The following is a 13,475-nucleotide window of genomic DNA, read 5'->3' on the forward strand; positions in this document are numbered from 1 at the left end:
CCACAACTTCTCTGGAACCTGTGCCAGTGCCTCACCACCCTCACAGTAAAGAACTTCTTCCTAATAGCTAATCTAAATCTACTCTCAGTTTGAAGCCATTTTCCTTTGTCCTGTCACTACATGCCTGTGTAAATAGTTCCTTTCCATCTTTCTTGTAGGGTCCCTTCAGGTACTGGAAGGTTACCCCAAGCCTTTTCTTCTCCAGCCTGAACAGCCCCAATTCTCTCAGTCTTTCCTTGTAGGAGAGGTGCTCCACCCCTCTAATCAGCTTGATGTCCTTTCTCTGGACTTGCTCCAGCAGATCCATGTAAATTAAAAATTGCTGTTTAGAGAGGCAGCACTGAAATTGCATGAAAAATGTTTAATTTGCTGATGCTTTTTTTTTTTTTTTAATAAAAAGGTATGGTCTAATTGTTAGACAGTTTCTTCATATATCTGGTTTGGAAATGCTTGCAGAAAGCGAGAGGTCCCTGCATTTGTCTAATATTTGACAGCAGCTGATTATGCCAGGCCTCCAGAAATAGTGCTGAACCTGAACTCCACAAAATATTGTCTAGTCTGTGAGGTATGTCTGTCAGTCCAGTGCTCCTCACTGTAGTGTCTGAAGTCTTGTGTAGTTGTCAAGTGGAACTAGTCTGTGGTTCAGTGAAATAAAAGGCTACAGGGCCTTCACCAGTGGTGATGTTAAAATAAAGATCCAAATTTTAAATCAGGCCGCAATCTATAGAAACAGCCACTCTGGAAAGAGTCATTATTCTCCAAGTTGTTGATGGCCATTTCAGGATAGCAAGTTTTGTTTTCCCTCCTCTTGTTCTTGTCAGCAGGCTTTCAGGGAGTCTGGGGTTAGGGTGGCAGACTGATCTAGACCAGCCTGCCAAAGACAGTAACAGTGCTCCCAAATACTTTTTCTGAAATCCAGTGGAGAGCTGAATCCAGCAAGTGTGCTCCCAATCTCCTGTCCATGTTGTTAATGAAGGAGTGGGGCTAGCAGTTATCCAGTACTGAAGCTTTGCTCATTTCCTCTGCCAGTGACCTTTTTAATTCTGAACGTGTCACTGCATTGGCTTTGCAAGAAAACAAGAAAAAAACTAGCTGAAGAGAACCAAGAGTTAACAGAGCAATGATAGCATAGCTGTGCTGCTAGGTTTTTGTGCACCTTAGCCAGCCAGCCCTGCTGGTTTTAATGTTCAGTGCTCCGTATGTGTGTTGGAATTTTTAAAGTTAACAAGAAAAATGTATAAATTTTGTTTTTTCAGAGGCAGAGTACAACTTATTATTCCAAGGTTGGCATGCTCTAATCTTGATGGGCCTCATCAAAGGCTCGAGGGGTCTTATCTCTGTAACTGGTCATTTGGTGGTGTCTGAAGCACAGCTGAGAGGTCCCATTTGAATGTTTGCATTTGCCATATTAATATGCTTTGTGAAGGGCAATATAGCCCCAGGCTGATTCAGTCTGTTTCATGTTAACTGATTTGTATTGTAACTGTGAAGTCTGCTTGATTTCTCCTTCCCTCCTGCTGTCCGGGTTACACTCCCACCATATGGAAAGATCTCACTAAGAATATGTTGTTGTAGCAAATAAACTCTTCTTTGAATAATTGTATATGTGAAATATTTTCCTAGGGAAGTAATGATTTTAAAAAAGTAAGGTTAAGTGAAAAGTTAGTGGGAGTAAAAGGAATGACACGTGAAAGGAATGTGCCTGAGGGGCTGAAGAGACTGCTCACAACTGGGTGCATGTGATTTGACACATGCAGTAAGTCCTGTGAGGGTACAAGAGAGTTCTTCCTGTTATGCAGAAAACTCCTCGGTAGAACTAGGCAAGTTCTAGTCATGTTGTAATCATGGAAGATGGTTTTGAGTGCTGCTGTCCCTTCACTTTGCTGTAGGGGTGGAATGTGTTTAAGTTGTGAACTTAATTTATTCTTAGTGGAAAAAAGGTAGACCAAATGTGTAGTTAAATGAAGTGCACACTGTTCAAATATGGATAATTCGAGGGGATATTCTCACTGATTTATCAGTTCTTTATTAAAAAGGTTGAACTCCCATTCTATACTTTGACACTGACTAATATTGTGCATTTACCTGAAAACAATGCTTGTTTCATGCTAATATGAGCTCTTCCAACATTTTGACTTCATGTTACTGCCTTTTTTTGCAGATGGATCAGCTGTCTTGTAATGGAGATAAAAAATTACAGCCAGACAGGAGCCAGGCTATTCGGGAGAGGCTGAGGGGAAAAGGGCTTCCCACAGGTAAGTGTTTCATTGCAACCCTGTGGAATACCAAGTTTGGGTAGATTTTGCAAGCAAATAAATCAAATAGAGGAGGACTTGCTTACATTCAGAGAACTCTGATGGTTCAGTGTCAAGCTAAATGTTGGTGATGGTGACAGGTGATGATGGTTTCAAGAAAATATTTGTCTTTTTTCATTTCGGTCCTTATGGTAGGAACAGGTTTTAAAGGGTCTCAGCCGAATGTTTTGTTTCTGGAGAAAGGAGATTTTCAGCTAGAGGAACAGGAAGCAGCTTTTCCTTGTTCCCTCTTTCCTGTGGACTCTGCTCTCTCATAGCTCAAATACCTCTAATTGCATGAAACATCTCTCCCTGAATCCCAAGGAGCCCTGCACTCTTTTCCCTGCACACAAAGCTCTTTTGCTGCCTTATTTTATCTTTTTTTCTGAAGAGAAGTGGTATATATTCTATCATAGTTCTGCTATGCTGTGAAAGTGTGAGGTAGATATGGAGGCGAGGTATGATTGTACTTTACTTCAGGGCAGTAAGGAAAGAGGAAACTGGGAGGAGACAGATGGTTGCTGTTGCCACTGTGGAGGAAAAAGGATAAAGTGATGTAGGTTGACTGCTGATGTTTGCCATGATTTTTTGTTGTTTAAGACCATAGATGTTGTTACAGGTCATTGGCAGCATCAGCAGCCTCAGCTCTGTGCTAGGCTTTTCAGACAAGAGAATGTATTCCTCCAAAAGGCTGGTCTCTAATTTTTCTGGAAGAATTGTGGAGCTGAGCATTTTATAAGGTGTCAGCTTGGACCAGTCTAAGTCATTGCAACAAGGATATGTTGCTGATGTGCTCGAGTTGCTCCTCTGTTCTTTGGCTTTGTGTCAAGCAACAATGCAGTGAAAAGCAGGAACTTAAATAACCCATTAAGTTGTCAGTGACAATATGAATTGCAGAAATCAGACAAAAGTCTGGCATGGGATTGGTGGTCTTCATTTATTGATTTTTTTTTTTTTTTTTTTTTAAGACGAGGCTAGATTACGCTACTGTTTGATATAAAACACTTATGGCAGTGGTTGTCAGCCTTTCCCTTCCAGCATGTGTTTAGGAACAGTTTCTGGTACAAGCTGTTTCTTATTTTATGGCACAAATTCACTGTTCTGACTGCTTTCTCGGGGGCTTTGTTTTCTTACTGGCTCTTTTCTTTATTTTCCAGAATATTTCTGTAGCAATAGGGAGATCTTTTAGAAATACAGGGTTTGGGACAGGATCAATCTAGTTGACTGGATTCATAAACTATGTAATGTCTGCCTTTTCTGAATTTCTTAAATGAATTCTTTCCCTGGTTCCCACTAATTTTAAGGTTTGAACCACAGCCTTATTTTTCTGGTTGTTAATTTGCTTATTCTTTAACCCTGTACTTCCCAGTCTTCAGTGCTGTCCAATAAACAATACTGTTTTTTTATACACCTTCGTTCTTTTGCCAGTACTACCTTATTTCATATTTTTTTCAAGAACTTTATTTAAGCACAATGCTTTACTACCTCAAGTTTTTAATTTCTATACCCTCTTACCATCCCCTATGCTGCTTTTTATTTTGTAGCCATAGTTAACTGTGTTTCGGTAATGATCAAAATATTTGTAAAGTTTTGGGGACAGAGCAGGGTTGTCTTTAAAGTCTGTTCTCACTGCATTAGCAAATTCTGATTATTCTTTTCTTTGCTGTTTCTAGTTTTCTGTTCTGTAATGCAACTGACCAGTCTTTTGCTGTTTTGTTATTAATTTTCTTAGAAAATCTTTAACTCTTTTTAAATGTTTGTGGTGTGAGGAGTTTTGTTTCTTTGTCCATTTGTTTTCCTACCCGCAACTTCATTTAAAATTTTTAGCAGATTTTTCTTTCTCCTGAAGTAATGCTTGTCCCCAGTGTCTTCATTATATCTTAAAAAAAAACCCTTTTGTTTTAGGTTCTACTAAATTTTGGAGATTGCTATATTAGCTCCAGCCAACATCTTCATGGGTTTCTGGGTCAGCACCAGGGTGAATAACATGTAATGTCTGAAACTTCCTCTGAGGACTCTGTCTTTAACTCAGAGGAAGTAGACTAGATGATCCAATTGCTGTTTTTTTTACTGTATTCTCTAACTTGAAAAAAATGTCATGTGTAGAATGTTTTTTCCTCTTATTCTTGGAGACTGAGTCCACTTGGCTCAGCTGCTATCAACCAGTAAGTTTAACAGAGAGTTTTAAGCAACCTCTGTCAAAATTACTTTCTGAAAGTAAAGTTCTTTTTTTAGGGAACTTCATACTATCTGAAGAGTTCTCATTTAATGAAATCTTTACTCAAATAATATTTGTGAAATGAGACAACGTCTTAACCCCCAGGCTACAAATAGTTCTCATTCCTTAACACCTGTTCCTGTGAAGCTCATTGAAAGTGCTTGCACGTGTAGAGTGTTACAGAAAATGTGTGGCAGCCCAGGGAGTAAATAAATGTTTGTGCTTCACTCTTCCAGTGCAAACATTATTATATTGTCTGCATAACTCCAAGCCTGGTCTGAAAGGTACAAGTTATTAATGATATGCTCTTGAATACTTGATTTTCTTTTCTATTCAAGATGCACTGTAAATGAGCACAACTGCTTTTCACTTACCTTGTAGGGTTTATGATATTTTGGTATTATGGTTCTGTCTTCCCCCCCTCCCTAGAAGCAGAAAATATTTTTCACGTTCTCTGATATTTGAGTCTCTATTTTCATTTTAAAAAAATGGAAATCACTCATTCATTTGTTTTATGTGTTGCCTGACCTGCTTCCACTCAAACGTTTCCAATTTCTCTGTATCACATTATTTATTTGTAGAACTCATTTCTCATTTTCCTCCTTTTCCTTAGAAGTTTTACAACCTTCTTAGCTTCTCCAAAACCTTTCCCAATTCTGCTTCTGTTATCAGTCAGTTTTCCTAGTATACCTTAATAGCACCATCTTCTCTTTATTTTGATCTTAGATACATTGCTTGATCTTCATTTTGCTGAGACCTCAGGGAATTGTAATATACAAAACACAGCCCCTCAAATAACCAAACCAGTTCTTGCTGTTTTCAGTTCTCTTTTTACACTGATGTTAAATACACTGAGTCATGTATTTGGAAGTCAGTGAGGACCCAGTGAAATGGGTGTCTGATACTAATGAGCAACAGCTTGCATTTGATTCAGGGCAATTCAGTGCTTGGTTGTTTTTTTTGGTTTTTTTTTTCCTACAATGCTGTGCTGGTTTGCCAGTGCAAATTCAGTCAATAATAGCATAGATCAGATGCCCTGGGAGCACAGCTGTAAATTTCAGGGAAAGTGAGCTATAGAATGTAGTGCTGATTATATTCGTTGATAATCTGATAGACTGAGGAGCCACACGTAGAAGGCCAGATGAAGGTTTAAGGAAAATGTTACAATTAAAAAAAAAAAGCCAATAAAATCAAAACAACTCGGGAAGGCGCAAGGTCCTTTTCCCCTGATATATCACTGTGCTGTTCTGCTGCTGTTTGTAGCTGAAATAAATGCCTCCTAGTCCAGTTGCAAATTGGTAAATATTTACTGACCTAAATAATAGGTCAGTAAGCTACTAAGAGACTTATGATTTTGAACCTTCATCTTTCTAATGAGTTAGAAGTTCTGTGAGTCATCTTTCACCCTTTTCTCACATTTAGCTGCCTCTGAGAACACATTTTGCGTCAGGTTTAGCACTGGGATGATTGGAGGGGGTGAGGTGGATGTACATAAGGAGGTGTATAACTTTCCTAGTCACTTCCCCAGTGTATTATAAGTAAATACAGTGAGCAGAAATCTTTGCTGGAAAGGACAGAGGACTTGCTGATGTTCACTGAGGTGAAGTTCTGCCGAGTTGTTGTGAAAATCTTAGAATTCATGTTGAATAAAATAGCTGTCATATGGAGAAAAAAGCAGCATAAAGGGTATGGCATTTATTGTGAACTTGTATTGGAAAGTTACTTGGAGCATGTAATAAATTGTGCTGATAAGTCATGCTAATTTCATGAATACAAGAGATGGTTCAGTAAGAGAGATGTGCTTCTAATTGGAGAGTAGCCAACTAATGCCTTAGATTCTTGCAGTCTTTGTAAAATGATATGATTTTTCCTTTATTTGAATTTCATTATTATTCAGATCAGTTTTCCATCCTATGTTAATCCACAATTATAATTGCTAGGGCTTTATTGTTGACTTAGGATAAATGTTTTGAAATTTTTCCAACTCATATGTTTAAATCAAATATTTTTCTCACCTTATGTAACCAGCTTCGATATTTTTAGCTATTCATTTCCATCTTTATGTCTTCAAGATAATTAATAAATTAATAAATAGCTTTGTGTTAATATTCTCACCAGTTAAATTTATTTTTTGTCTCTTTCATGACTCACTTTCTCTGGCTATCTTGGTGAATGAGTTTTACAGCAGGGTTGGCTGCAGAAGTAATTTATTGTAAATTAATATTACAGAATGTTTGGTTTTAGTCAAGTCATATTTGGAACACTGTTTAGGAACTGACTTAACCAGCAGAAATAAAAGCAGGAAGACCTGTCATGAGTCATCTGACCCAATGAGTTACTTACTTTTTTTACTTAAAAACACCTTAGACCTTAAAAGAGTTCTTAGATCAATAATTATATGTGAAAGTTACTTAATTGGCTTCATAAAGTTCTTTTGGTGTGACAAAAGATTAAATAACTGTCAAACTCTTCCAAACATAAAGAAAGAATTAATCCACTCTGTTACACTTTGCCACAATTTATCTTTGAAAAGGATATGTAGGCTATTAAATGCTCAGTTGAAATCTCCCTAACTTGTACTTACCTGGAGACGTGCTCATACCTGAAATCCTGCACCTTGTGTGTTTATTTGCAAAGTTCCAATTGAAGTTGATGATCCATGACCACCAAGGACAGACCTTTGCTGGAGATGTTTCATCTCCTAAGGAGATGCAGCTAACAGGTGTCTTGGCTTTCCTGCCATGAGGATCCCTGATTTTAACTTGACTTTTACAATGTGGTAGACTGTCACAAGTCCAACTCATATATTACAATATTACAGTTGTGTTCTGACCTTTTTCTCTGCCAAAAATATGTGCCACATAAATGAAGGCTTGAAATTAATTTAAAAGGTCATTTAGATTTACCTTAACTGTACCAAATAGGAAATATTTGGAAATGGTGATCAAAATTGTGGATGTTGGTCAACTCCCTGTTTAATTAGACTGTATGCACTATCAGGTGTAACAAAAATTGTAGGTGTTGTAAACTGAATGAAAAATGCTAAGGCTAAGTGCAGCTGCTTTTAATTTTAACAATATTCTACTGTTTAATTACCACTCTCCATAATATCAACAAAAACTCAAATAAATGAAAATGTATCCTTTTTGCTCTTGATCAGTGAAGGTGCTCTTGATTACAGTGAAGGTGACTGTGCATTATGTCTTCTTTCCTGATCTGGGTGAAAACACCACTTTTGGTCTATAAAGAAATGGTTTATAGTGATTACCTCTATATGTGAACTAAAGTAGCTTAAACATTATCTTGATAAATGCCAACACACAGACTTAAATTATCAAAAACTGCAGCACAAACTTCTTTCCATTTGCTTGAAAGTCTGTCATCTGTAAACCTGCTAAATATATTTTTTTTACTTTTTTCGTTTTATTTCCCCTGGCTCCTCAGTTCCAGTAAAAAAAGAACTGAGTAGGTGGAGAATAACTTCCAAAGTTCAGCAAAACCAAATGAAAGCCAGATGAAGATTTCTTGTTGAAAGAAAAAAAAAAAAATTTTATTCTTTTTCACTCCAAAAGCCATGCCTGTTTTCTTCCAATAAGTGTTTCTGTTTGCATCTAGTGTACTGGTAGTTGGCATTGGTAGAGATCTTTTAAATTTAGGTATTATTTCTCCAGGTGTAAGGAGCTTCCAGTGTGGTGCTATTGGAAATGCTTCCAGAGCAGTGCTGAGGACAAACTCAGAACTCTGAAGATAAAACAAGAGTGGACACAAAGATCAGGGAGGAAACCAATCTAGAGGTGCCAAATGCTGTCTCTGTGCCGAAAAGCAGCTGTATCACCAAGCTTCTCCTGGGATACACAAAAATCTAGGAAGAGAGTAGCTAGGTGGATCTTTTACCTACTTGGTTGAGAAATGTACCAAAAAAACCTGCCCCATAAAGCTGAGTGAGAAAGAGCAGTGGTTGCCTTTTCTTGCAGAGGTGCCTAGGAAGGGAAGAGGTAAAATGTTGCATTTATGAAATATGAAGTGCTGCTTGGCAAGGCTCACTACCACTGTTCTGAACAAGATGCCTGGTTTTTAGAGCTGTTTGGTGTTTTTTGATAGAAGAGCTGTCAGTCCAGAGCAGAATGCAAATTGTTATAAGGGATTTATAATTTGGCCATTACATATAGTGCTTTCAGCAGTCCTTGTGTCCAGTTCAATTCTTCCTTCACAGAGAATACATTGTTCAGGAGTATTTCCATCTGAAACTTGGATTTTTCTCAATAATTTAGAAAGGAAAAGAAAAGAGGGGGAGCCATTCCTAGCAGTCAACCCACAGGCCACATCTGGCTCTGTTGTCTTCTGTTTGGCTTTTAGCCTGCCCCAAAGGGATTGCAAACCCAACTCCTCCATCAGCTACCCACTCATATTTTAGAAACTAACCACATTGTCTGGGGAGAAAGAGGTTTTTTCTATTGCTTTGTTTTCTGCACAAAGATGGCGTGGGAGATGTTTTTTAAACTCTTGTATAATAATTTCCTCTCTTGAGACCTTCCAATCTGGCAGTGATGTTCTCATGTGTGTTCTCATGCACATGTGGGCAGTCTTTCCCTGCTCCCCCCAGCCCCTCTCTCTTCCTAATCACCCCCCACTCCCATATGTGTGCATCTACATACATCCACAAGTCAAAATCCACAATAGAGTTGAAAAAGGTGTTCTGTTTTGTGCAAACGAAAGGAAGGGGCAGGCAGAAAGACTAAAGAAAACTGAGTTGAGTTTAGGCAGCAAAACCAGATACGGTAGGTGATAGTACCAACAGTGTTTGTGCTTACTTAATATTGGCTTAATTGCCTGTATGATCAAGCTGGTACACAAGTAATCACAGACAAGCTGGATTTAGTTAGACAACAGCCCTCTCTCAGAGGAAAATCAACGAGATTACTGTCAGCCTGAGTGGAAGATGGTCTGTGAATGACACTGGTGTAAGAGGGTGTAGTTGCATTCATAGCTGAAAACACCAAAGGAAGAAGGAAGCAGATCTATGGTTATTTAGCAAATGTAACATCTGGCAGTTGAAGGTGCGTGTGGAAAAGTAGAGTTTCATTTTAGCACCACAAGGGAATTTAATCGTGAACTCCTGGTGATTAATTACTATTTTTATTGTATATATTCCCTCACTATATATTATACACTGGAATCATACAGTTACTATAATTGCATTTGAATTATTTACAGTAATTATAAATAATTGCACTAATGTAACATCAAGTGGAGGATAAACACCCAAGGGCAATATGAGGAATCAAGAGCCCATACACTCTTCAGGTGAGCAAGAAGGAGAGTTTAGTGCAACAAAAAAGTAACTGGGGAAGAGGAAAGTATTCCTTTTGAAATTGCTTACATGCTGCATCTTAATTGCTGAGGGCTTGTTCTGTCACCCTCAGTGACAAACAGGGAGGCACTGCTCTGTCCTGTTACACACCTGGGTAACTGAAGCCTGGAGTAGCTCTGTGTGGTCTCAGGTGGTGTAATTAATGTCTTCAGTCGAGCCAAGATACTTGGGATAGGTCTCCAGAGTTCCCATTACAAATAAAAACTTTTTTTTTTTTTTAAGAGGAAAGTTGTAGCATGAGTCTTACATTATAAAGACATACAAGTTCCCTTATGCAGGTTCCTTTTGATCATTAGTTAGATATTTATTCCTTATATAGAGATTTTTGCTGGTGGTGCTTTCCTTCAGTTTTTCACACTTTTCATTATGAAAGCTGGGAGGGAAAAGCTGAAGAATGAACCACATATTGACTTAATCAGTTTGGACTGGAGCATGCCATTCAACTGAAAATCCATGTGTTTAAGAAGGAGTATTATTCCTGTCTGCTCTGTTTTGGAGGTGTACTGTTTTTTTGGAATCTGGATACATGAGCCTTGTGCTGAAAGAAACTTCCTGCAGTTATTTAAGACTCTTGAACCAAGTAATGCTGAGGTAGTGGAGAAAGTCCAGGATTAAAAAAGTGAAAATACCTTAACAGTTGATCGTGTGACTTACAAAGTCTATAATACTACTTCAAAAAAGGAAGAAGGGATGAGGACAGGTTTACCTTATTAAAAACAGATATATTGGCTTGGACTGATTGCTGGTTGCCTAATCAAATTTTACTACTGGTATTTGCACTTGAGTTACTTCTGTATTGAGAAGTCTTGCCCTTGATCCTTGGCCTCTATGCTCTGGTGCTAAAAGCAGCATGCAGTTTTGGCTGGGATAAAGTACAGGTCCGAAAGTTCTCTATTGCTGCTTTGTTTCAGTTTGCCCTCTCAAGATACCCAGGCTGTGCACTCCTTGCCCCAAAGTCTCATTTTTTCCACTTGTCTGAGGATGATTTTTAACCAGCTCATGTTGGCACTGTCAGTCAGTTTGGGCAGAGCTTGTTGAAATAATGTCACGTAGAGAGGGATGGGTTTTGCAGAGGTGGGAAGAATTGGCAGGGCTAATGAAAAGCAGAAGTGGGAATGGGGAGAGTAAAAAAGGACAGATGAAAGCCTTCCAAGAGAATTTTGCAGTCTCAAGCCTGAATACTGAGGCCAGCTGTAGATTCATTTTGGTACTATGTAGAAATCTCTTGCTGACTGCTGAAGTCAATGTGGATCTGAGTTAGACCTGTGGAGTGGAAGAGCAGCGTGGAAGTGGAACACCTCCTACGCTGCTTCCTGGCAGGACAGCTCATCTCCTGTCTCATCATGCCCTTGGCTGGCTGAGTGGCAAAGCTGCAGCCATGAGTACTTCCCTAGCCACTGCCCATGAGACAGTGCCCATGGCCTTCACTTTGCTAGTTAGGGGAGGCCCAGTAGGTGACTGATGTGGGGAGCAGAGAGCATCTCTTGTGTGCTGAGGCTGAGGAGCTTGGGTCTTCAGTGCTTCTGTGCAGACAGGAAATAACTTCTGGCATATCCAAGTCCCTGGGAAGCACAGCTTTGGTGGTGAGGAGGGTGCTCCTTGCCCCCAGCATTCTTTTTCACTGACAGGAGGGCTCTTCAGCTGCAGCTCTCACCAGCACACAGCAAGAGAGGTTGTGTCTCTGGAGTGTTGTGGTGACGATACCTGCAGGTGCTAAATGTACTTTGTGATTCTTTTCAATGCATGTGATCCTGTAACAAGATCAGTGTGCAGCAACCTAAATGATCTTTTGAAGCAAGAATGTTCTTCTGAGTCATGACTGATACTGTACCAAGTAATCCTGTGTGCATAGCTGTGTGGTAGTGTATGGGAGTTGCAGCTGCCTGCTTCTCTTGGTATCTTTCTGCTTTGTTTGCCTTTGTTTTGTTCAGTAAGGACCTTGCATGTAAATGCTTTTAGTGTTAAAGAAGTGGGTGTTTGGGTTTTTTTTACAGTGTGGAAGAGGAGGTTGTTTTGGTTTTTTCCGGCCTAAAATTATCCTGGAACTCTCATTACTGGGGAGGATTCTCAGAGCTCCTTTTGATTTGTGTTTCTCTTGGCCATCTTAAAAAGCCAACTGCAATGTTTAGTTTTTTGTGAGACAAAAAACTAAACATTTTGTCTCACAAACGACTGAGTTAAAATCCTGTTCAGGAATGTTTGTCCTTGGTGCATGTACATGAATGTGAAGAATGTGTTTGCAGAGTGGATATCATCCCACTGCTTTAGATGGATAGTGGGAATTTCACAATGAACACTAGTTTTTAAAAGGTTTTTTTGTGTGTGAATATTATACGTAGTTTACCAGCCTTAGCATGATGTATAGTCTGAGAATAAGGTAATAATGTAATATTTACTTGACCACAAAGATAATTATGTTTAGTTTAATATTAAAGCTATCTTTGTAAAACACGTAATGAGGCATCAGATCCTTTCAGAAAATTAGTTTGTTCTCAGTAGCAAAAGTGTTTTTTATTTTCTTGGCTAGAGCATGTGGGAATTGTGTGTGATTTCTTACAAGACACCTTTTAGACAATCCAAACCTTAACATTTTATCATCATGTATTTGCATGGTAATAAGAAGCAAGGGGCTACTTGGCTGCATTTGGCTTGAGTCTTGCTGGTTTTGATTGTTAGTTAAATATTACAGAAGTAAAAACTACAAACTAAAAGCACAGCCCTTCTTGAAGAAGAATATTGGAGTTGAAAGGTGTTAACGCCTTTAAAAGCCATAAGCTTTTAAAGCATTAGTGACTACGTTTCCAAACACCCCTAAAGCATTCTGTGAAATTCTGTTTGGAAGGATAACACTCTAGATAAAGATCACCAGGAGCCTGCTGTGCAAATGGGGCAGTAAATTTCAATCGATGCAGGCAGGATCGTGTAGCATTCTTTAAGAGTAGTAGATACAGCACAGTGTTTACTTTGAACTCATGACTGCTTACTTTTGCAGTGAAGTCTTCAAGGCTGCTCCTTCTTAAAGAAGGTACATGGGAATACCACAATAAGAAGATGGAGCTGGCTCTAAAGGAAGGCCAGTCACATGCCATGCTGACTCCACCTGGGTCAAAATTTCTTGGTCACTGTGATATGATATTCTTCAGAGACAACATATTTCATTGATATGGTTTGACCTCTAGCAGTTTCTTTTATTCTGGAAGTAGTTTGATGAGAAGGGATAGGGAGAAGAGAAACTTCCCAAGTATTGGTGGATCCATGTATTAGTGAAACTCAAAGGGTGCAGACTCATAGAATCATTTTAACCTTGGAAGCTTTGTTGGTTTTGTTTGAGTATTCTTTACCAGGAGAGACCATAGTCACCAAAATTAGTCATTAGAGGGAGATCCAGGATTTTTATAATTCCTAAGTACACAGTCATTCTTTTCTTACTGCTGACTCTGTTGCAGGGCATCTGTAAATCTGTAGAACAAACCTGGACTTGTTATTAAAACCTGTAGGCGGTGTATTTGGGTGTGAGAGGAATGGCTGATTTCAGATTGATTATTAAGTAGTATTTTTGGTGATAGTCCAGGCTATTTTGAAAATGAAACTA

General features: G+C 38.8%; 1 protein-coding gene across 1 annotated transcript in view; it reads left to right on the forward strand.

Annotated features, from left to right (window-relative positions):
* The window catches only part of PTPN13 (protein tyrosine phosphatase non-receptor type 13), a 109,132-nt gene that overhangs the window by 36,884 nt on the left and 58,773 nt on the right, over positions 1–13,475 (forward strand). The window contains exon 6 of the mRNA XM_041412152.1: positions 2,162–2,255. Coding sequence (XP_041268086.1) covers positions 2,162–2,255 — 94 coding nt within the window. The remainder of the gene's footprint in view (positions 1–2,161; positions 2,256–13,475) is intronic.

This window comes from Onychostruthus taczanowskii, unplaced genomic scaffold (assembly GCF_017590055.1).
Source record: "Onychostruthus taczanowskii isolate IOZ18803 unplaced genomic scaffold, ASM1759005v1 scaffold38, whole genome shotgun sequence".
Classification (NCBI taxonomy): domain Eukaryota; kingdom Metazoa; phylum Chordata; class Aves; order Passeriformes; family Passeridae; genus Onychostruthus; species Onychostruthus taczanowskii.